The 22,286-nt window shown below is 39.9% G+C and overlaps 1 protein-coding gene across 2 annotated transcripts in view; it reads left to right on the top strand.

Annotated features, from left to right (window-relative positions):
- Positions 1 to 22,286, top strand: part of LOC149286078 (Golgi SNAP receptor complex member 1) — a 36,378-nt gene that overhangs the window by 6,150 nt on the left and 7,942 nt on the right. For both annotated transcript variants that reach the window (XM_089494471.1, XM_089494470.1), the window contains exons 3-7: positions 1,680 to 1,767; positions 2,054 to 2,161; positions 2,804 to 2,895; positions 4,984 to 5,058; positions 17,895 to 17,924. In XM_089494471.1, the coding sequence (XP_089350597.1) occupies positions 1,680 to 1,767; positions 2,054 to 2,161; positions 2,804 to 2,895; positions 4,984 to 5,058; positions 17,895 to 17,924 (393 nt within the window). The remainder of the gene's footprint in view (positions 1 to 1,679; positions 1,768 to 2,053; positions 2,162 to 2,803; positions 2,896 to 4,983; positions 5,059 to 17,894; positions 17,925 to 22,286) is intronic.

Raw genomic sequence — 22,286 nt, 5'->3', positions numbered from 1 at the left:
TTTTGTTTTTCATCATTTTCATTTATTAAATAACATATATATTCATTTTTCATTTTCAATTCCATATATCATACCATCATTTTTATTTAGTTGATTACACATAAACTGATTCTTATTTTTCATACACCTATAGGACATTAGAGAGGAATACTCACTTAATACAATGAATTCAGCATTATATATATATACTTTTATTTTTTAGTTGTAGACCTCAGAATCCATATAAGTACATATGGAAGGATAGAAAGAAACACATTGTTTAGTGCATGATTGGGAATGTCCATCTGGTGGTACAGCTCTCATGTACTGGAGACAACAGTGGGAAATGGGGGCAATACCTTCCTTCGTGGAGGTGGTCTCCTCCCCGTCTCTGTTGTGGATCCCGGCGTCCAGTGTGATGTGGGGAGGTACTGGTGGCAACGTCCGCGGTACGGCCAGGTCCCGATGTGCCCCGTTTGCGGCCAGGGGTGCCCCCGATCGGTGGGGCTGCCGGATGTTTTAGGATAACACATTTTTTATTTTAAGATAGGTTTTAACTAAGGCGAACACGTAAATATAAAGTTTACTTACTTACCGTTGTTTCTCTATGGCACGCATCTCCACAATATACACGGAGGGTCAGAGGGACAGACGGAACATCGATTACGACGCACGGACTGACGTCAGACGGAGGCGGACCAAGATGGCGCCCGGAACATTTAAAAAGAAACACACAACACACGAATACTCCTGATGAAGTCTATTTGACGAAACGCGTTGAGGATTTGAGGATTTTATAGAGCTCTTTTTATCTGAACTTTTTTATTTTATGTTTTCCAATATCCCTGAGTGGATATTTGTTATACTTTTTTATTATTTTGGCTTATAGCCTATAAATAAATATACTTGATTGGAATATAGTGTGGACTTACCTCTATTCCATCACAAAGCGCCAGTTCACATCCGGGGAATACGGAAAAGTGTCCAAACAGCACGGAGGAGGAATACCAGGAATACATATCTGATGGGTGTTATACCCTTGTAGTAAGTGTAAGTGTCTCTCTATATTTGCGGGTCACACTATTGTTAAATACTACACCATTGGGTTTTTCCACGTGTCTTCTGTTTCTTTGCATATTCCCATTATACGTCCACCTGGAGGACTGGAGGTCCTATAACGCTTGAAAGTCTACACAAAGTGTGAGTGCATCACTGAGTCATACAGCGCCACCTTTGTATACAATATTACGCTATTATTTGTTTCTTTCTGTTTTATTTTTTCGATTGATCTAAACCGGTATACACGAGCGCCCCCTAGTGTCCTTTTTTCTGTTTAAAAACACTTGGAGAGTGTTTTGTACGGGCTGCAGCTGGGTATCCGGAACCAGTGACAAGAAAGAAGGGAAGTATTTTTGGTCACTGTTTTTTCTCCACACACACCTGTCTCAGACTGTCCTTCATCACTTTTTGTCTTTAAAATGTTCTAATCCAGTAATTTAACAATGCATATTCCTATTAACATGCATTCAAAGAGTAACATTTCGGGTAATAGACAGTTTAAGCATACTCTACGTAATAACCTGTCAAGGGCTTCAATACATTGATAGATGCAACCGTATACTGACATTGTGTATGTGTTACAGTAACAATAACAAAGTCAGCGCTACTGCAACTGATGTCTGTTTCTGTATCTGCTGCAGTTCTGATACAACGCCACTCTTGAATGGATCGAGCCAGGATCACATGTTTGAAACAATGGCAGTGGAGATAGAACAGCTTCTGGCAAAGGTACTACTTCCTAGATGATCTCAAGGAACTTTCTCAGTTCGGTACAAACTGAACAATACTTCCTGGAATTGGTTTTCTAAGATGACAAAAGCGTGATAATGCTTGTGTAGTTACGGATGATTGTGAGATATTGCTTATTACGTGGAAGAGATAACATTTCAAATGTCTTGTTAAGGGCTTAGTCGTGTAATGAATAACGAGGACACCACCAGTCATGGATGACTCTGCTACACCGGCATGAAGTCTTACAATAAGAGTTAACAGCCAGTATTTTTCTTTTTTTCAGCTCACCGGGGTGAACGACAAAATGGCAGAATATAGCAGTACAGCTGGAGTGACTTCAGTAAACGCTGCGCTAATGCACACATTACAGAGACATAGGGATATCCTACAGGTGACTTTATAAGTGTGTTTTTTTTGTCATCGTTATGATCTTTTGTTCTTTAACATAAGTATACCATGAAATACAGACTTTAAATACAAAAACAGTATAACATATTGTGACTTTTACGAGTATACATGGACTTTTCTTTTCACGGACAATATAAGTGGGGAATACCATCTGTGTTTTACTAAACAGTGTGAATGTGTTGCTGCAATTTTGTGTGTTCTCCAATGCAAATTGAGCCATGCTCAAAAAAAGGTATACTTACAGTGCAAGAAGGAAGTTTTCAGTAGAGACTGCTGATGTGTGCAGTCTAGCTCTTGTTTACATTTATTATACATGTTAATCATGGAAATAGGCCCTGAAAAGGCCCTTTAGGATGCCAGCCTGTTTGCTGTAGGGACGCACATGTTTGGTTATATTTTCTGTTTTGTTCCTCCTGCCTTTGCCACCATGAATGAGTTTTGCACAAGTTATTAAAGTTCTGATATTTTTGTACACGCATTATATAAAAGCCTTTGAAAGTGTCGAGTAATATGTGTACTTGTGTGCTATGTGAACGCTGATGTGTGCAGAAACCGAGTTCTGTCATTGTTTAAAAGTAACACATTTCTCCGATTTTTACCAGTAGTTGTGAATGTTGCCTTTCAGGATTATACACACGAATTCCACAAAACAAAAGCCAACTTCCAGGCGGTTCGAGAAAGAGAAGACCTCATGGGATCAGTAAGGAAAGATATTGAGTGAGTATGTTAGAGTAGTTGATTATTTACTCATTTGTGTGCTTCTCAGCCACAGCTTGTGCTCTATTTTTCAAGATATAATTTCCTCTAGAGCAGACCTGGGCAAAGCACGGCCCGCGGGCCACATCCGGCCCGCTGAATAGCTCGGACCGGCCCGCAAAGAGTGTCCTGGTGACTCACCAATGAGTCCGGTGTCCCCCCCCGCCCCGGTCACTTACCTTAAACTCCTGTGTTGGAAGCGTTTGTCTCGGGTGCCGGCGCTTTACGCTGGGCGCCGGCATATGACGTCAGACGCCGGCGATCAGCAGTGAAGCGCCGGCACCCGAGACAAACGCCTCACGCTTCCAACACAGGAGTTTAAGGTAAGTGACCGGGGCGGGGGGGGGGGGGATCCTGAGAAGGGGGGGTTAGGGAGTTAGAGGGGAGATACTGAGAAGGGGGGGTTAGGGAGTTAGAGGGGAGATACTGAGAAGGGGGGGTTAGGGAGTTAGAGGGGAGATACTGAGAAGGGGGGTTAGGGAGGGAGGTCTTACTGTGTGTGTGTGTCTTACTGTGTTTGTGTGTGTGTGTCTTACTGTGTGTGTGTGTATCTTACTGTGTCTGTGTGTGTCTCACTGTGTCTGTGTGTGTCTTACTGTGTCTGTGTGTGTCTTACTGTGTCTGTGTGTGTCTCACTGTGTCTGTGTGTGTCTTACTGTGTCTGTGTGTGTCTTACTGTGTCTGTGTGTGTCTTACTGTGTCTGTGTGTGTCTTACTGTGTCTGTGTGTGTCTTACTGTGTCTGTGTGTGTCTCACTGTGTCTGTGTGTCTTACTGTGTCTGTGTGTGTCTTACTGTGTCTGTGTGTGTCTTACTGTGTCTGTGTGTGTCTCACTGTGTCTGTGTGTGTCTTACTGTGTCTGTGTGTGTCTTACTGTGTCTGTGTGTGTCTCACTGTGTCTGTGTGTATCTCACTGTGTCTGTGTGTGTCTCACTGTGTCTGTGTGTGTCTCACTGTGTCTGTGTGTGTCTTACTGTGTCTGTGTGTGTCTCACTGTGTCTGTGTGTGTCTGTGTGTGTCTTACTGTGTCTGTGTGTGTCTTACTGCGTGTGTCTTACTGTGTTCATAGCTTATTCAGTTATTGTAATAAATATTTTAGCCCATTTTTTAGCTCAAAATATTTTTTCCTTTTTTTTCTCCTCTAAAATCTAGGTGCGTCTTATCAGCAGGTGCGAAAAATACGGTATGCACTCCGAAGCCTTGTTCATTTTGTTCACTTCTGTGCTGTGCTAATAGTTATTCAGGCCTTACTTATTCAAGCACCTCTACCAATGACGTAGGCTTGAATAACTTTATTAAACAGCACATAAGTTAACAAAATGGACAAGGCTTCGGAGTTTGTAGTTTGTAGAGGTCTGGCCCTCTAAAACCATTCCAATTTCTCATGTGGCCCCATGGGAAAATTAATTGCCCACCCCTGCTCTAGAGCATTAGCTGCCCCGTGATTCTAGTTTTCCTTGGAAAATACTTCAATGCATTTTATTGCTGAATCATTTGTTTGCCATTTAAATTCATATTGGATACATATTAACTTACTACACTATTCATATTAATATCACATATAATTTACATACAGGTTCAACAAATGCCAAGAGCCAGGAATCTCCCGTAACATTTCAGCTGGTGCTTAAGTTTTTTTTGTCAGGCTTGTTGGTTGTTCCTTCTTGGGTCCTAAACCTTGTCTGTTTTCTCTCTTATATTCAACAACATTGACCTGACAATATGCATATTATAACAACACAATATCGCTACCCAGTAAGACCTGTTTGAAGCCAATTGACACTCAGCTTTCATCATCCTCAGACTGTTAGATTAGATCTAGACTTTGGTAAGCATGCTGAACAAGACACTGCCCCCCAAGACAAGCCAACTCACCCATACCATATTGGTTCTCTGTTTCCAGTGCTTTCCCAGGCTTGCTCCTGAGATAGGCATCACCCTTGAGTCTGTAGTATCTCAACTTTTCTATAGGTGTATTAAAAAAAAAAAAAAAAAGTACTTAAAAGTTTCCCTCTGCAGAAGTATAAGTCTTTTTTTTTTCTGTTGCAGGTCATACAAAACTGGGTCTGGTGTTAACAACAGGAGAACAGAGCTATTTTTGAAAGAACATGAGCATCTCAGAAGGTAGGTCTTTTACTTCTGCCAGTTGTGGATACTGGTAGAGAAAGGGCTATTACCTAGTAATAGTAGCTTGGTTATTTTCTGCGTTTGAAATGCATGTATCTTGTGATGCTCAGTGATTTGTAAATAGTGTGAAGATGGTCTAATAATATGATCTTTTACTTGTATGCTGCCAGCAGATTCTGCAACTCTGTACAGTGGGATATACAAGCAACAAATGTATGCCAATAGGCAGGTGTGGAGGGCCCTGGGAATATAATAGCTTGGGCATCCTATTGTGCATAATACTGGTACCTAACTGTTTAAGTTCATTGATACAGCTGAAGTAAACCAGTATACAGTATACATTCTCTTTAAGCTGTAAGAAATCCAAAAACGCAAAAACAAATTACTACCGCAAACGTTTAAAAAAATAAATAAAAAATTGTTAGATGTACATTGTGAAAATTGTAAGTTTAAAGTATGCTACTAACAGGACAAGGTTTCAAATACCTCTTTGTGATCATACATGAGGTGACTGCTCCAGGCGGTTTCTCGCATGCTCTGGGTCTGTTTAAAGCAAAACCTGTTAGGGTTTCACAAATCACTACCATCTGTATAATAAAGTCCACTACTGGGATTGAATCTGAGCTGCTATTCTCAACAACGCCTGTAGGGTGCAGCATTTATTCGTCTGTTAAACGCCTATATTCTGTGTTGGACTCCATTCTTGCTATCAGTCCAGTACTGCTCTGAAAGCGTTTCCATGTAATTAAAATGCATCTTGTTAATATGAAGTAGTTGAAGTGTGTCATAAGTTGTTTTCCCTGCTGAGCCTAATTTGGGGCCTGGATACTTTATCTTTACTGTAATGCCTTTTTGAAAAGACCCTGACAAAACTCAATTGCCATATACTTTCCCCGTGGCATCTGTTGCCGTTTCATCTTACACCTGGGCAACTAATGTTCATTGTGATTTTATTTGCGCTTGACAATATTATAGGCTGATATAGTTACACTTCATAGCGCTGGTGCAACGCTCCACCAGCTTTTCACTACTAGAATGAAAACGGGCCTGGATAGATCTGGAGTTATGTATAATACACAGTCCGGTCCACAATCCATTAGCCAGAGATGTATTTCCTCTGTTGAGTTTATGCATTATTTAAAAAGGTAAAACTAGCCTGTGTAGATGCCGCGCTACCAAAGGACCATAACATTAAGACTAACGTGCAATATGTATGGCTTGGAGGTGAGATGTGATGGAAATATTTAACTACATAAAGGGATTTAACAGAGTTCATGAGGGACGTTTATTTCAAAGGAGGAGAAACGTTAGAACAAGAGGCCAGAGTCTTAGATGTAATGTTTCACTGTAAAGTAGTTGTAATGTTTTTATATTACTGAGATGGTGGTATGTAAGTGGAACAGCCTTACAGCAGAAGTAGTAGAGTCTGATAAAGTGAGAGAATTTAAACATGCATGGGATAGGCATAAAGGTAACCTGAATCTAAGAGGAGACCCAGGAATGATTAGGACGAATATACAGGCTAGATGAGGTGAATGGGTCTTACGTTCTGTCAAGTTCCATATTTCTATAGACACATGCAGATTAATGCAGCTCTTAACAAATCCTACATCTAGGGGCCAGCTCTAGAACATCCTGGCTAGAGGTCACTAATTCCATATACTGGTACACTAAATACAAAGGTGGCTGTACATCAGTTAGAACGATGCTAATAATTTGCCGTTCATTAGGACACGGGAAGGTAGGTCACACGCGCATGCTGCCTAGTAGAAGCAGGTAGATTGTTACTGAAGCTTCATCCTCAATACTAAATTATCAGGACGCACATTAAAAATTCATTTTTTGTTCCCACGCGAATGCCCAGTAGCTATAATTATTCGAGTAGATCCATACCTCTGACACTCCCTCATCAACCTGATCCATGATTCCTTACCTGCGGATGAAAAGTATAGGTTCTGGCTGCCCTATACTGCCATGAATGAAAACCTTTTGAGTGCATTGATTTTGGGAATGCAATGATTTTTTGTTTGCTCTGTGGAATATACATCTTTAACTGTTCCACTATGTTGCTAGTGCCAATGGGTAGGGTGAATGACGAAAACAGAATGTATTCAGGTATTCGACACACTTCCTGCAATCACTTAGTAGGAAATAACAAGAGGAGACGAAAATGTGTATAAGTATATTTTTGTAACCAAAAAAATGAATCCATGGTATCCAATGGAAAAAAGGAATAGTGGAGTACCAAAGTAATAAACATTAAAGCTGCCCTCACAAGAAGAGATAAGATACAGCTACAAACTTGTAATAAAACAAGATGTCACGCTGCCACAACTGAATGAGTCCTTCAGTGCAGCGGGTGGTCTTCCCATGTGCTTCTACTACAGGGTCCACAGGTGCCATTGGCCAGTTGGGTGGTCAAGGCAGCAAGGTTGAGGGTCGTTACATGTGTTTTCCCAGGTCATAAAATATCCATCCCTTTTCCACTATTATTCAACCACTTTTTACACTTGTCCCTTTTTAAGATTTGAAGGAGCTATTTATCTTTAAGTCAGTCAGTTTTAGATTGATGGGAAGCATTTGTTTATTCCTGTACTGGTAGGGGTATAGGTTAATTGGAGATTTTTGTTTTTTCTTTTACATTGTGTATTTTTATTTATCTTGGAATGCTCCTTTTGAGAGGAGCAACAAGACTGGTGATCCCTTAGGAACCTTTTAGACCCCAGAGATCTATGTTGTTGCTAGAAGTACCCCTTATAATATCAACACATCACTGGCGTCCCTTTAAATGCTTTATTAATATTATGTCCCCATCTTTTAAGGGGCATATTATGCCTTCCATTTCAGCGCTGCCTTGTTTTGCCAAGCTTATATTGCCTACTACTGTATCTTTAGTTTCATTCAGACCAGTGCCGACAATACGTCACAGAGAGTCTAGGCTTTCTTTTCAGTTAAACACAGTATGTCATGGTAATAACAATCATTTATGTCCAGCCTGTCCTCCATTCCAACTTAAACGTGACCTCCTCCCTCAAGGTGGCTCATTGGTTATGGTGGGCTGGTGGCCATGTTTCCGGACCCACATACATGGGATGACAGCTGATGCCCTCCCCAATGCTTGACAAACCCCCAACACAGGTGTATTTGGTCTGTATTTTCTTTGTGTATATAAGAAAAAAAACCTTTTGGTAAAACTCACCTGTTTTCTTCAGTCACCAAGAATGATTGTGAGCAGCCTACGAATACAATTTTTATGTTGTTTTCTGTACCTTCATCATGCCATTCAACATTTATTACTTCTTCTGCTTCAGCGAATAACATATAGCTTCCCAATGCTGCTGACAGGACAAACGATGACACAGACCGGTTAGGTTTACCTACGTTGATGGAAAGCTTTTATTTAAAAAGGCGTTTGCTGAAATGGATGTTTTATTCTACAGCTATTATAACAGCATATGTCAAAGTCCCCAAATTGTTTTCAATTTAAATAGAAACCATTCTGCTGACAGGGCGTAGCAGGAGTTAATTAATATATTTTAACAAACTTTGTGGCCGGTGACTGAAGGAAATGGGTGAAAACTAAATGAGGGTCTGTGTTTAGCTACCTAGCATTTTATGAATGGAGGCACATAGAGGATAAAAAGGGACACTGATGAGGCCAAAAAACATTACAAGTAGTTAATGATTTATGTAGGACTATAAATTGTGCAGCGTTAATATGCCAGTGTGTCACTTTCAAGCTGAGAGGTCCCTTTATGGTGATTTAGATGGACTGACTGCTTTAATGGTTAAAGTTGATGTACCTTTCCTTATGGTATCTATACATGTAAGGTGGTAAATATGCTTATTTTATTATGTAAATACCATTATGTTTATAAAACTGTCTAAAGCGCAAACATTTCATGTGTTGCAGAGTCTGAGATGTAACTCTTGGGTTTTTTGCAATTTCTTTGACCTTTTGGTGAATTGGCTGGGACATCCACTCCTGGCAAGATTGGGAACAGTCTTGAATGTTTTTCTTTTTTGAATAACCTTTTTCACTGTAGAATGATGAACTTTAAATTGTTTAGAAATTACCTTATAATACGTCCCAGATTGATGGGCAGAAACAATTGCTTCTCTAAGATCATTGCTGATGTCTTTCCTCCTTGGCATTGTGTTAACAATGCTCCAGACCAGCAAACTGCTAAAACTTTGACTTTTATAGAGTGGTCACACTTACTGACGATCAATTAATCAAGGGCATTTGATTAGCAGCACCTATGTGCTACTTAGCATCTTAATTTATATAGAAGCAGTAAGGGCGTACTTGGTTTTCCACACATGGCTTCTCCATTTTGGTTTTATTTTCGTTGAATAAATCTCAACAGGGTATAATATGCCATCTGTTGTTGTTCATCTGAGGTTGTATTTACCCAATTTTAGACCTGCTATGGAACAGATGATTGTTAGCATTTGAAGAGGGTGTACTTTAATTTTCACACAACTGTATGTGTGTATGTGTATATATATATATATATATATATATATATATATATATATATATATATATATATATATATATATATATATATATATATATGTAAAGCACTTTCAAGAGATGGTCAGCACTCCAGGTCTTTAAATCAACAATTTTTCTTTATTCAAACAAAGTCAACGTTTCAGTCATTTCTGAATTTCCTCAGGACACATTTTCTTTTGGAATAAACACTATATAGTTTACCTGGGTACACCAGTTTTGCTGATGCAAGGCATCTCTGTAGCCCTTTCAGTCGTATACTAATGAAACTTAACCCCTTGATGACAATTGGCGGTCCGGGCACGTCACCGAAATTCAAGTCGTTAACGACAATTGACGTGCCAGGACCGGCACGTCTTTAAACGGGTGCAGAAAGCGATCTATTTTCGCTTTCTGCACCGAAACGGCATTGCTGTAATGCCTCGACCTCGATGATCGGCACAAAGGGGCCATCTCTGGCCCCTCCCCGGGCCGTCAACATCCGCCATACTTTGTATGGCGGCGGACGCACGTTTTAAAAGCGTTTAGGAGGCGATCGTTGAATGGTGTCGCTGGAATGCCTCGATCAGGAGGCATCCAGCGACACCAAACACTTACCTTGGGATGGACTGTGACCGCTCCGGAGAGCGGTCACAGCCGCAGCTGCCGGTGATCTTCGCCATCAGCAAGATGGCGGCGGCCCGGGGAAAAAAACCAATAAAGACGAAAAAGTTCGCTAGGTGGTCTCCAGACCCTCTAGAGAACTCTGGCTCCACTTGCAGGTTGAATAGTAAAAAAACAGTAAAATGTAAAAATAATTTCCCACTGATGATCAGGGGAACCTTCAAGTTGAAAAAAAGTTAAAAAAAAAATAAAAGGCAAAAAAAAAATATATATATATATAAAAAATATATTTTTGTGAGCAAGTCCTAAAATTAGCATATTAGCTTAAAACAATTCTCGCATGGAATGAGTTAAAATACTGGCATATTAAATGCCCATGGGGTGTCTACTTTAAAAAAAATGTATGATTTGATGGGGTAAATTGAATTGGCCAGGTTCAACAATTTCCCAATTAACACGGGGGGAAGGATGGCCACACATCTAATTTCCAATTAGAAAAATGCACACGTACCAAATGTGGCCTTTTAGTTCCCCCCAAAAATGACAAACCCATGCATGTGGGGTATCACTGTACTCAGGAGATGTTGCTGAACACATATTGGGGTGTCGTGTGACAGCGGCATATACCAGGAGCTGTAAATTCATACATAAAGTAGGTGTGTGTGGGAAAACTAAACACGAGCAGCGCAGAAATGTTAAAACGGCCATTGTCACGAAGGGGACAAAAAGTAAAATCAGCCTTTGTCACGAAGGGGTTAAAGCTCTAGGGAGAAAACTTCTAACTAATGATAAACATTATCACTAAATCCAGAAGGGAGTGTGCTAAAGCCTTTCATCTTGAGCAATTGTTTTATGCTTGAGGTAACCAGCGCTGTGCTCTAGACAAATGAGAGCTGGCTGTATTTCTCCAAGCATCTATGCCGTCTGTGTTTAAAATTGTTCATTTGATGCCAGCTGCTGCAATTTCCCAAGCAGTTGCATGCTGACTAACCTATCCACCCAAAGATATTGCAGCGTAACAAACCCAACTGTATTCCCAGACAGCGTAATCTGGCTGCCTGATTTATGCATTACAGCAGGGCAGTTTTTCTCATACTTACGTCCTTAAACATTCAAGAAATTACTTACATATTACCGATTTCAGTTATAGTCCTGGTCATCTACGTCACACAGAGCGTTCAGTGTACCCTGCATTGACATTTAGCTAATTATTTTCATGCTCATAACAGAAATGCCTTAACTGAATCATTTTCCTATTGTTTAACTGGTTAAAGACCCATCCATGTCAGGAGAAATCTCTATACCACTAGAAGCGGAAACCGTACATATACAATAGCCTTATCACAGTGGGAATTGTCTGTCACGCTGTGCTGGGGTGAGGGGCTGCTGGACGGCGTGTTGCAACATACGTGGTCAGTGGACACTTAATAGGGGGGCGACCAGCAGTGTGTTGGTGTGCATTAGTGGCTGCCTGGATAGTTTTGTGGGAGAAAAAAAGGAGCAGGGAATAAAAAAAAAAAGAGGCAAAAGAAGAAAAAAATAGGGAGAGCAAAAAATCTTAACTTATATCGGGTTATTTGCTAAAGCTGCTCTTAGCAGGTGTATTTGAAGGAATTCTTAGATTTTAGCTCCCGATCTACACCATACATTAAGAAATGCCTGTCCCAACAAGTTTCTTCAAGACGGACTGAGCTGCTCTTCCAGAATGCATACTTCCATCATAGAAAATCCTTTCAGGAAATCTGCATTATACAATGCTATTTGCGCCTGTCGAGGCAATGCGTAACGGTATCTGCAAGTTGAAATTAAAACTTTAATTTAAACTCCATGTTTAGTCATTAAAACCCCAAATAACAAATATTTTTTTGAGACAAGAAATTACAAGATTCCCATAATTCTGTTTTAGAAAGACAGGATGAGGAGACTTTTAGAACACAAAAATAAGCTGTGCAAGTTAAAACAAAAAAGTGCTTTTTTAGGCAACAAAAAGGTTGTTTTAATGAATTCATTTAATGCCAGATCTGTGTAGCTGATGTTGCCCTTCTCCCAAATCAATCCGCCAGAATCCTAAAACATCCCAGAGCATTGAAGTTTACCGGTATATCCTATGCACCACACAAAATGATGCTAGAATCTCGTAAGCATGTTTCTCCTATTTCCTTTCCTTGGACCTTTCTCAAAACCTGCAAACCAGATTGGAGGTCAGGGCTCATTCTGAAATGTATCAAAAATCATATCTCCGTGAATGTGTGTCCGTATATGTCAGGTGGGGAAACGAGGGTTAAATGCATTCCTTTAATTTAAACTTTAATCCTGACTGTCTTTAATTACTAAATAGCTTTATTGTTTTTAGAAAAAAAGCTTTTGAACCTTTGTGTCTTTTTATGTTGACGCACACCGATGTAAACAGGATTTTATTATTATGTTTGTATGTATGTCTATATGTGTGTGTGTGTGTGTGTATATATGTGTGTATATATGTGTATATATATATATATATATATATATATATATATATATATATATATATATATATATATATACATACATACGCAACACTAAACCGTTTGGCCTATAAGAGCTATTTGTGTGGAGAGTGCAGCAGTATGGACCCCATACAGCTCTACAGGCTTTACCCGTGTCATTGTAGCCCGGCCGCCGTGATATTTGTCCAATAACAGCCTCCTTCCCCTGTGCCGTTTGGAATTATCTACCAAATGTCATTTGTAGATGATAGCAAAGCCTACAATTCTAGGTCTAGTTGTATCTACTGTGCTCATAACACCTGTTGTTTAAGGCAAACACTGTACTGTGGAGCACTTGGAGCGTCTCAAGCACAGAATGTATACCCGTGGTATAGGTTGAGCTGCTGAAATGTGCTGTTAAGTGGATATTGTGCTATAGTGTCTAGGAAACACATTCCACTATATTGTCATTCTTTTAGTTCGTGAAGCTTTGCATATATTTTTGATGATCTGGGTAACTCTTGGAAAATGTCTGTTCACCCACTCAAAGGTTAAGTGCAGGTTCTGGTACCCATTGAAAACCTTCCTAATGCTGCTGTTAGATATGTTAATCCTTCACTTTGCAAAGAGTAAGGGAATCCATTAGCCTTGTTCCTGGCATAGCTGGGACTATTGCGGTTAATGTTAATGACTTTCAGTAATGCCTCCTTTTTGCTTACTTTACTGCCTTTCAGAAGGGGCTTCTGCATAGCAAATTACATGGGAGAGTCCGGCCACCTGCTGCTCGGAGTTTAAATAACACGTATGCAGCCGGTATTGGCTTCCTTTTTATTTATTTTTCATTGTTTCATGGAGGTTATAATTTGTTTAAATTGGTTACGTGGAAACAAAGATTACATTCCTGTGTTTCTCACTTTATAACTGTTACTTTTAATTATAATCCCTTCGGAAGATTGATAGTCCCGTTAATAAATTGTGCTATTACTCAGTAGCTGTAAATAGTTTGTCACGTTAGTTGTACATTTCAGAAATACAGTTAGTAATATCCTAGCAGACTCTCTGGGTCAGGGGAAATTTGGGATGAAGTGCTCAGTGTGCAGATGCTGTGACATCTTTTGCTTTCCTACCGTAATGTCGAGCCCAGCGGAGGCACTGCTCCCTTTGATAACTTCTGCTTAAATGCCAATTACATGTACGTGGTGTGTTAAACATAAAGACTGGTTATTTTAGAGTGTGTGTATATCATAAGATGTTAAGCAAAGAAATCCCTATATTGGTTTCCAGTGGTTATGAAACAGTCTGCACCCTGATGTTACTAATAGACCGTGTTTTAGATCCCAGTTCAGTTTTGTGTGTGTATATTATATAGAAGTCTGAAGTTTATTTTTGTGCCTTTTAACAAAACTTCCACATTTAGAACAATTGTTCAGAACGTCAGTGTTTGGTCATACGACTGTGTTATAGATGCATAATGTATTACTAGATAATGAAGCCTGCCGTACCTTGGATGCTCACTCTCTCTGTGGGAAAGCATAGAGATACAAGGACCGTCCACCCTCAGCCGTGCATCTCCCTCATTCAGCCTCCCACCATAGGCTGAGCTCTTCCTTGTGAAACCATTGTGATGACATACTGCGTTACTCAGTCACCCAAGTCTGTCTTATTATAGAGATGCTATCCATGGGTTAGGAAGGATCTGCTGTGTTGGTAGTGTTGTTTGTCTATACTTTTATCAGTGTCCATTGGGTATGGGAGAGATTTGGTGGTCCAGCCAATATTTAACGTATAGAAAATTTGTTTGTAATTGATTGATAGTCTGGGAAAAAAATCCAGGACTTCGACTTTAGGTGCATCTGATGAATGCTTTGGAGAGAGTTACAGTTATGAGTTGTTTTAAGTCCTGTAGAACGGCTAAATTGAAATGTCACAGCAACTCACCTGTAGCTCGCCACATAAATCCTTCTTTAGCTACATTTAATGTGAGTCTTACAGCAGTGAATGGGTTAAACTAAATTTCAACCTGATGCACCCACTATGAAAAACAACTTTGCTTCTAGGCTATAATGGCCTTTCCATCTCATACTTCACTTGATATTATTGCAATTAAGCAGATAACTGCTGAATCATACACTTTGTTTCTACCATCTGTGAGGGAATGAACCATCTCAATAATATTTTTCTACTTATTACAATACATTTATTTATGGAGTGCACTACTAATACCACAAGGACGAGTGAAAATGAACAATAACATTAACAGTGCGTTAAGACATACTTTTACAAAACAAAAAGGGCTAACAGAAGTTTATAGCAATGGATGGACACCTACTCTGCTGAATTTAACCCCTTTGTGACAACGGCTGTTTTAACATTTCTGCGGTGCTCGTTTAGCTGTAATTTTCTTTTTTTTCCTGTTTGCTAAACCCACACAAATTTATATATTGTTTTTCAGGACAAGAAGGGCTTTTTTATGTCATTATTTTGATTGTATCATATCATTTACTATTAAAAAAAAAAAAAAAAGTATAAAATACTGTGAAATGTTTTTGAAAAAAGGACTTTTTCAGACTTTTACTTGAAAAATCTTTTACTCATCTATAAAAGCTAATGATCACTTTGACAGAACCAATTGCTTCCCTTGGTGAACTAATGACGGAGATAGATAAATTCAACGCGGTGTCCAATTATAAGTTAAACAAGTCCAAAACAATAATGTCGCTAAATGTAAAGAAAACACATAGAGAAGAGAGAAAAAATAGATTTAGATTTAAATGGGAAAATAAGTGCATAAACTATCTGGGAATAGATTTAACCAGCAAAGCGGGTAGAACTATGGAAACAAATTTTATGTGCTTATTAAGACAAACAAATGTATGGTTAAAAGAGCAAAGAATGGAAGAAATCTCATGGTGGGGGAGGATTAACACAATTCAAGCCTATATCATTCCCACATGGTCTTATTTATTTCAAATGGTACCTTTTTAAAAGTGCCAGATAGTTGGCTGAAAATGATCCAGTCCAGCTTTGACAACCCATTGTATTATTACCAGTTCTGATACGATTAATTTATTAGAAGGACTTGTGAACTATCATAGTACCAACAAACCATTAGTTAAAGCAATGAAAGTTATTAAGACTATAGCTAAGCAGGTAGTCATTAAAGCTGTCTCGCAGTGGGAACTAGAGTTGGGCTGTAAAATTTCCCAAGAAGAATGGGGCAAGTCTTTCCACTTAACCACAATGGCTATCAATTGCCTAAATTGTTCCGAGACACAATAAAAAGTTATTAATAAATGGTATATGGTGCCAGATAGATTAAATAAAATATTTCCAGACTATCCAGAAGTGTGGTGGAGATGTAACCAAGCTAAGGGCACCTACCTACATAAAATGGTGGGGTTGAGAAAAACTCAAGCCAATTTGGAAACGTGCATTTGATAGCATTAAACATCTAAGTGGCAGAACAATCAGGTACACCCAGAGATAGCCCTTTTACATGTGAACTGGGATGAAAATACCAAAGAAGATTATTATGGGACAAATGGGTTAAACTACTCGAAACATGGAGTGATTAAGTCCGTGCAATAAGAAACAAAAGATAGAAACAAAAGGAAAAAAAATACATATACGTAAGTTAGAAATATAAAGATATACGGGCAAATACGCTCATCCCCTCTTTTTTTTTTTTTTTTTTTTTCTGTCTTGTCTAAATTGGTACTGTAATATTTAATTGTGCTCTATATTAAGTTTTTCTGAATCCACGATTTGTGTATTTTTCCCACACACATTGTACTTTAGATATGAATTTACAGCTCCTGGTATATGTCACACACAACACCCCAGTATGTGTTCCGCAACATCTCATGAGTACAGTGATACCCCACATGTATGGGTTTGTCGGGTTGTTTGGGGGGCGAAAAATCCACATTTGAGAAGTGTGCATTTTTCTAATTGGGAATTAGATGTGTGGCCACCTCAACCCCCCCCCCCCCCCGTGTTAATTTTTTTATTTTTTTTATTTATTTCACTAATTACATTGTAATTAGAAGGCTCCATTGACTTGCATAGTTGAATGCAGAACCTGTATTCAACCTGCAAGTGGAGCCAGCGTTCTCAGGAGGGTCTTTTCAACTTCTTTATTTTGTTTACAGCATGTGCTTACTTTTGTTTACAGAAAGGCTTTTTATAAAAAAAATAATTGTAGCTTTAAAAACCATCATTCCCATTGCTCATCAATACTCAAACCCTTTCTGGAAATAATTGTGAAATTAGTAGTTCACTTCCATTATAAGCCCCCTGTGATACCATACCTCATGACCAAAATTATCCATTGGTCCTAATTTCACAATTAATGAAGTTTTGTCTTCATTCATGTTCCTGATTTTATTAATCCGTATCCCTCATCTTCCCCTATCTTGGACCCCTTTTTCTCTTACCACTCCCCCCCCCCCAAGGATTGTCCCAGCTCACAATTCTCATACAACATGACTGCTTTAGCTTCTTCCTTGAATTGATTGTGTGTTTATGTACGTGCATAAATCCCACATGATTAATGGTGAACTGTATGCTATTACCACTTTTCTTTTTTCCTTAGCAATTACCTTTTGATTGTTGTGTTTAGATAAATCGAAATGCAGATGTTTATTAGATTAGTTGCACATAACTACTTACATAAAATGTTTAGAATCCCTTATAAAAAAAAATAACTGTGTTGCGGGTGTAAATATTTGCTTATATTAGGAGTGTCATATTTTTTTCCCCAAAAGTAGCCATCTTGTTCGCTAGCGTTTGTGTCACTCAGCTTGAGTGTCGTTACTGCAGCTGATAATGAAACACTTAACACATTATCCGCGCTCGTTATGTTCCCAGTAGTACGATGGGGAAATTGCTTCACCAACTTTAGTTGTGGGAGATAATGTCTTTGTACTTGCCGAGCTCTCTGTATCGCTAAAGCCTTTGTACAGAAAGCAGCCACTTATGCTTTAGAGCATAGGCTAAAATGAAGTATCTGAGTTTACCACGTGATCAGTGTGCGTCATTCTCGGATTAACTGGAGTGGTATCAGGGTCCCTATGTTCATTGTATAGGGCTAAGTTTGTATCCGAGCAATGGATATCTACATTCATTGGCGTAACAAATGTATTAATGTACCTAAAGATCATTTACAGTTTGCTAATGATGTCTAAATGTTAACTGCTTGTTCTGAAACCCATTAATATCTTGTATTTATTTTTATATCTCTGTAGTTCTGATCGTCTGATAGAAGAAACTATAAGGTAAGACTTGTCATTCTTTTTTTTTTTTTGCCTTTTCTTCTGCTTTCTACATGGTATGCCACTTTAAAACCATTTTATTATTCATATTCAGTCACCAGCAACCCCACACTATGTCTGTATTGCACCATCATTACTCTTCTCCCCTTCTCTCATCCCAAGCACTTCTCAACTTCACATCCTCCCTTTCCCCCACCTCCCCTCACCCCCAGAAATCTCTCCACTCACACAAGTCCTATCTCCTCTCTCTTCTACTTCTAGTTTGCTCCCCAAACCCTGGGTCTCCTTTGGTGCTCTCTTCCTCATCCTCTCCCAGTCAACATTCCAGAAACCTCAATAATCTTGTCCACATACCCTGCCGCTCTTCCTAACCCCCATTTACCTTTGCACTCTGGAATGCACGTTCTGTCTCTAACAAACTAACAGCCCTACATGACCACTTTGCCTCTAGTCCCTTACACCTTCTCGCTCCAGCTGAAACCTGGCTAACCTCTTCTAACACTGCTTCTCCTGCTGCTCTCTCCTATGGTGGCCTACACCTCACTCACACTCCCAGATCTGATGACCAGAAGGGTGGAGGGGTAGCTTCCTACTCTCCCCTACTTGTACTTTTTAACCTATTCCCTCTGCCCCATCACTCTTTCTCCTCATTTGAAGTCCATGCTATCCGACTATTTCATCCCATCTCCATATGCATTGCTGTTATATATCGCCCCCCCCCCCTGGCCCGGCTAACATCTTTCTTGATCACTTCTCATGGCTTTCTATCTTCCTCTCCTCTGATGTTCCTTCTGTTGTCCTTGGGGATTTCAACATCCCTTTTGACACCCTATTGAGTCCCATGGCTTCAAAATGTCTTTCTATTACCTCCTCTTTTGATCGCCAACAACATATTAACTCCCCTACTCATGATGATGATGGTAACACCCTGGATCCTATTTTTTCTAGCATGTGCTCTCTCACTAACATTTCTAATCCCCCCCCCCTCTGACCACCACTTCCTTTCCTGCTCTCTAATCTTGCCTCATACTCGCTCCCTTGCACCCCAACCACGCCCTACCAGAGACCTCAGCTCTATTAACCTTCAGGACTTCTCAATCAATTTACTCCCTCTCCTCTCTCAAACATGTCATGCTTTAACAATGCTACCTCTGTCTATAACTCCACTCTCACATCTGCTCTTGAGCATGTAGCATCAGTTACTACTCGCTCCTCACGATGTTCACGCTTCCAACCCTGGCACACGACTGTAACCCGACACCTACGATGATCTTCCCACACCGCTGAACGTAGTTGGCGAAAGTCTCATTCCATGTCTGACTTTCTGCACTATAAATTAATGCTACGTTCCTACTACTCTGCTCTCAACCTTGCTAAAGAAACCTACTTCACCTCCCTCATCTCCTCCCTGTCTCACATACTTAAACGGCTCTTTAATACTTTCAATTCCCTTGGCCTCTGTGATACTGCTCTCTGATGGTTCACTTCCTACCTCTGTGATCGTACCTTCAGTGTCTCTGTCTCCAGTAACACTTCCCCTCCCTCTCTCAGTTGGGGTGCCCCAAGGCTCAGTTTTAGGACCCCTTCTGTTCTCGCTTTACACTTCCCTTGGCAAACTGATCTCATCGTTTGGCTTTCAATACCACCTGTACGCTGATGACACCCAGATCTATCTATCCTCCCCTGATCTCCCTCCCTCTGTCATAGATCGTGTAACTAACTGCCTTGCATCTGTCTCTACCTGGATGTCTGCACGTTTCTTGAAACTTAACCTCTCCAAAACTGAACTACTACTTGGTGTCACCCTTGACTCCGATCTTTGTTCACACCCCATATTCAGTCTGTCTTCAAAAACTGTCGCCTCCATCTTAAAAACATTGCCCACATCCATCCCTTCCTAACACAGCGTGCCACTAAGGCTCTTGTCCATGCCCTGATTATCTCCCGTCTAAGATTACTGTCTTAGCTGGTCTCCCTCTTAACCGTCTCACCCCTCTGCAATCCACCATGAATGCTGCTGCAAGACTTCTCTTCCTCTCACATCGCTTTACTAATGTCTCTCCCCTCAGGATTCATTTCAAAATCCTCACTCGCCTTTCAAAGCCCTTCACAGTGGATCTCCTCACTCATACACTCCACACCGGTTCTCTCCGCTCATCCAATGATCTCCCTCTATCCTCTCCTCTGATTCCTAGCTCTCATCCCTGCTTACAAGATTTCTCAAGGGCTGCCCCTATCCTCTGGAATGCCCCCCCCCCAGCCTATCCGTCTTTCCCCCCTGCCTTTATTCCTTCAAAAAAATCCCTCAAGACCAACTTCTTTAAGGACGCTTACAACATAGCACATTAATGCCATATTCCTTTAGCTCACCTTTCCTAGTCCCTCTCCTGCAATACTTTTACTAGTGTGGCTGGTCTATGCCTAACAATGGCACTTTTACCTATTGCGTAATACACCCTAAATCCCTCTAGACTGTAAGCTCGTTTGAGCAGGGCCCTCCTCACCTGTTGTCTCTGTTAGTCAATTTGTTATGTTACATACTACTTGTTGTGTCCTGTCTACCCATTGTACAGCGCTACGGAATTTGATGGCGCTATATAAAACAATAAATAATAATAATTTGGAAAAAAAATTTGGGTTGAAAGTGAAACAAATAATTTTAGGGAATACTTTTGTAATAGTTTTAAAGATGAAAGAATTAACCATGTTAAATGTCCTTCTTTCCTACTCCATAATAGGCCATAAATTAAGGGTGACATTTCAGCTTTATATCAGACTGACAATTATGTTCATGCTGTCTATATCGTGCTACATATAAATCATGCTATTATCATGGAAGATGCGAGAGACTTTTCTCGCTGATTAATCTCGCTGAACAGTCCATCTATTCCCATTTGAGTGTTGGGGAAACCTTGGTCTATCACACAGAGCATGGAAGAGCTCAGAAGCTTATGACAGTGGGCTTAAGTTTGACCCGTCATCAAGATATATTCTGCTCAATAAAACATAAGTAATGTCTTATTACCAGTTTTCAGCTAGATGTCAGCATCCCAGTACTAGCAAAAATACACTCCTTTTTCCTGGAAGAGTTCACAGAAATTACATTTTTACAGCAATCCTGGAAACACTAAATTTAAATGCTATTAAAACCGATATCTTTGCAATAAACCCAGAGTAAGAATAACAAAGCTTGACTTGTGGATCTATTGCATTCCTTTGTTTAAAGTATAATTGAACTCTGTTTGGATGTACAGAAGTCATTACACATGAACCAATAAAAGATGATTGCTTGCTATATAGGATTTTTGGTACGTTTCTGCCTCTGTGGGGAATGTTTGCTTCATGAAACTCATAAGTGAGCGGAAGCTTCCCTAATAGCTTAAATGATTTATAGATCTAAAAGCCTTCCATAGCATATCACAACCTCTTGTTATAACAGGTAGAGTAACTTTTTTTTGTTTGAAAAAGCAAACAGTTCAGATTGCTAATTATTCCAGAGAGTAAACATGTTAATGATGCTCAGCAGTCCCCCCGAGGAGTGCCAGTAACGACATAAACCTGCAAAGGAAATTCCCAGGGAAATCTGTTTGCACCAAAACAGACACACAAAAGCATCATGCTTTGTTACAACACCTACAGATTTTATTAATATTCTCTGACCTCATACATGTGATGGCTCAAATGTCCCACTCGAGAACCAGGGAAATCGCTGTGTTTTTGTCATGTCTTTTTCAAACTTTATTTCCCTCTTTCTTTTTGGGACAAGTAGGGCTTTTTAAAACCATATATCATATATCTAAGACAGTTTTGCTGGTATATAAACTACACACAGCCAGTGTAAATGTGAATATATATATAACTTTGGAAACCATCACTTCCAAGTTTCCAAAAATAAATAAAAAGTAACCACCCTCCACCCTAATTACAAAATATAAACTCCCAGTCACAGCGAGAAGGAGCGCGAGGCAGTGGTGATCTGGCTACTGCAACCCGAGTTTTGTCTAAAGGCTGTCTTGTACAGCGGGCAATTACTCTCATGGGATCCATGTATAAAGTGGATATAGAGGCAAAAGGTGATCATTGTTGACCTTATTTGCATGCGCCTACCCAGAATCCCTTGTGGTTGTGGCAGCACCATGGCTTGTCTGGTGTCTGTAGATGAGTGTTTAGAAATGCTTCTACTAAGCACTGCCTTTGTTATGTGACAATATCCGTGCCTGTGATTGGCTGGAGAGGTGCACACATGCACAGAAGTGCAGGGGATCTGCTGTTAACTTGCTGCTTTAGTGCCAGGTGACTATTTTTTACATAATTGGTGCTGTAGGGACATCTTTTCATGACGTACCTGGTGACGTAAGTCATTGG

The sequence above is a fragment of the Sceloporus occidentalis genome, unplaced genomic scaffold, assembly GCF_023333645.1.
Source record: "Sceloporus occidentalis isolate IW3139 unplaced genomic scaffold, rSceOcc1.0.p SCAF_72, whole genome shotgun sequence".
Classification (NCBI taxonomy): Eukaryota; Metazoa; Chordata; class Lepidosauria; order Squamata; family Phrynosomatidae; genus Sceloporus; species Sceloporus occidentalis.
Note: the sequence above shows the minus strand (reverse complement) of the source record. Positions and strands in the feature narration are given on the sequence as shown.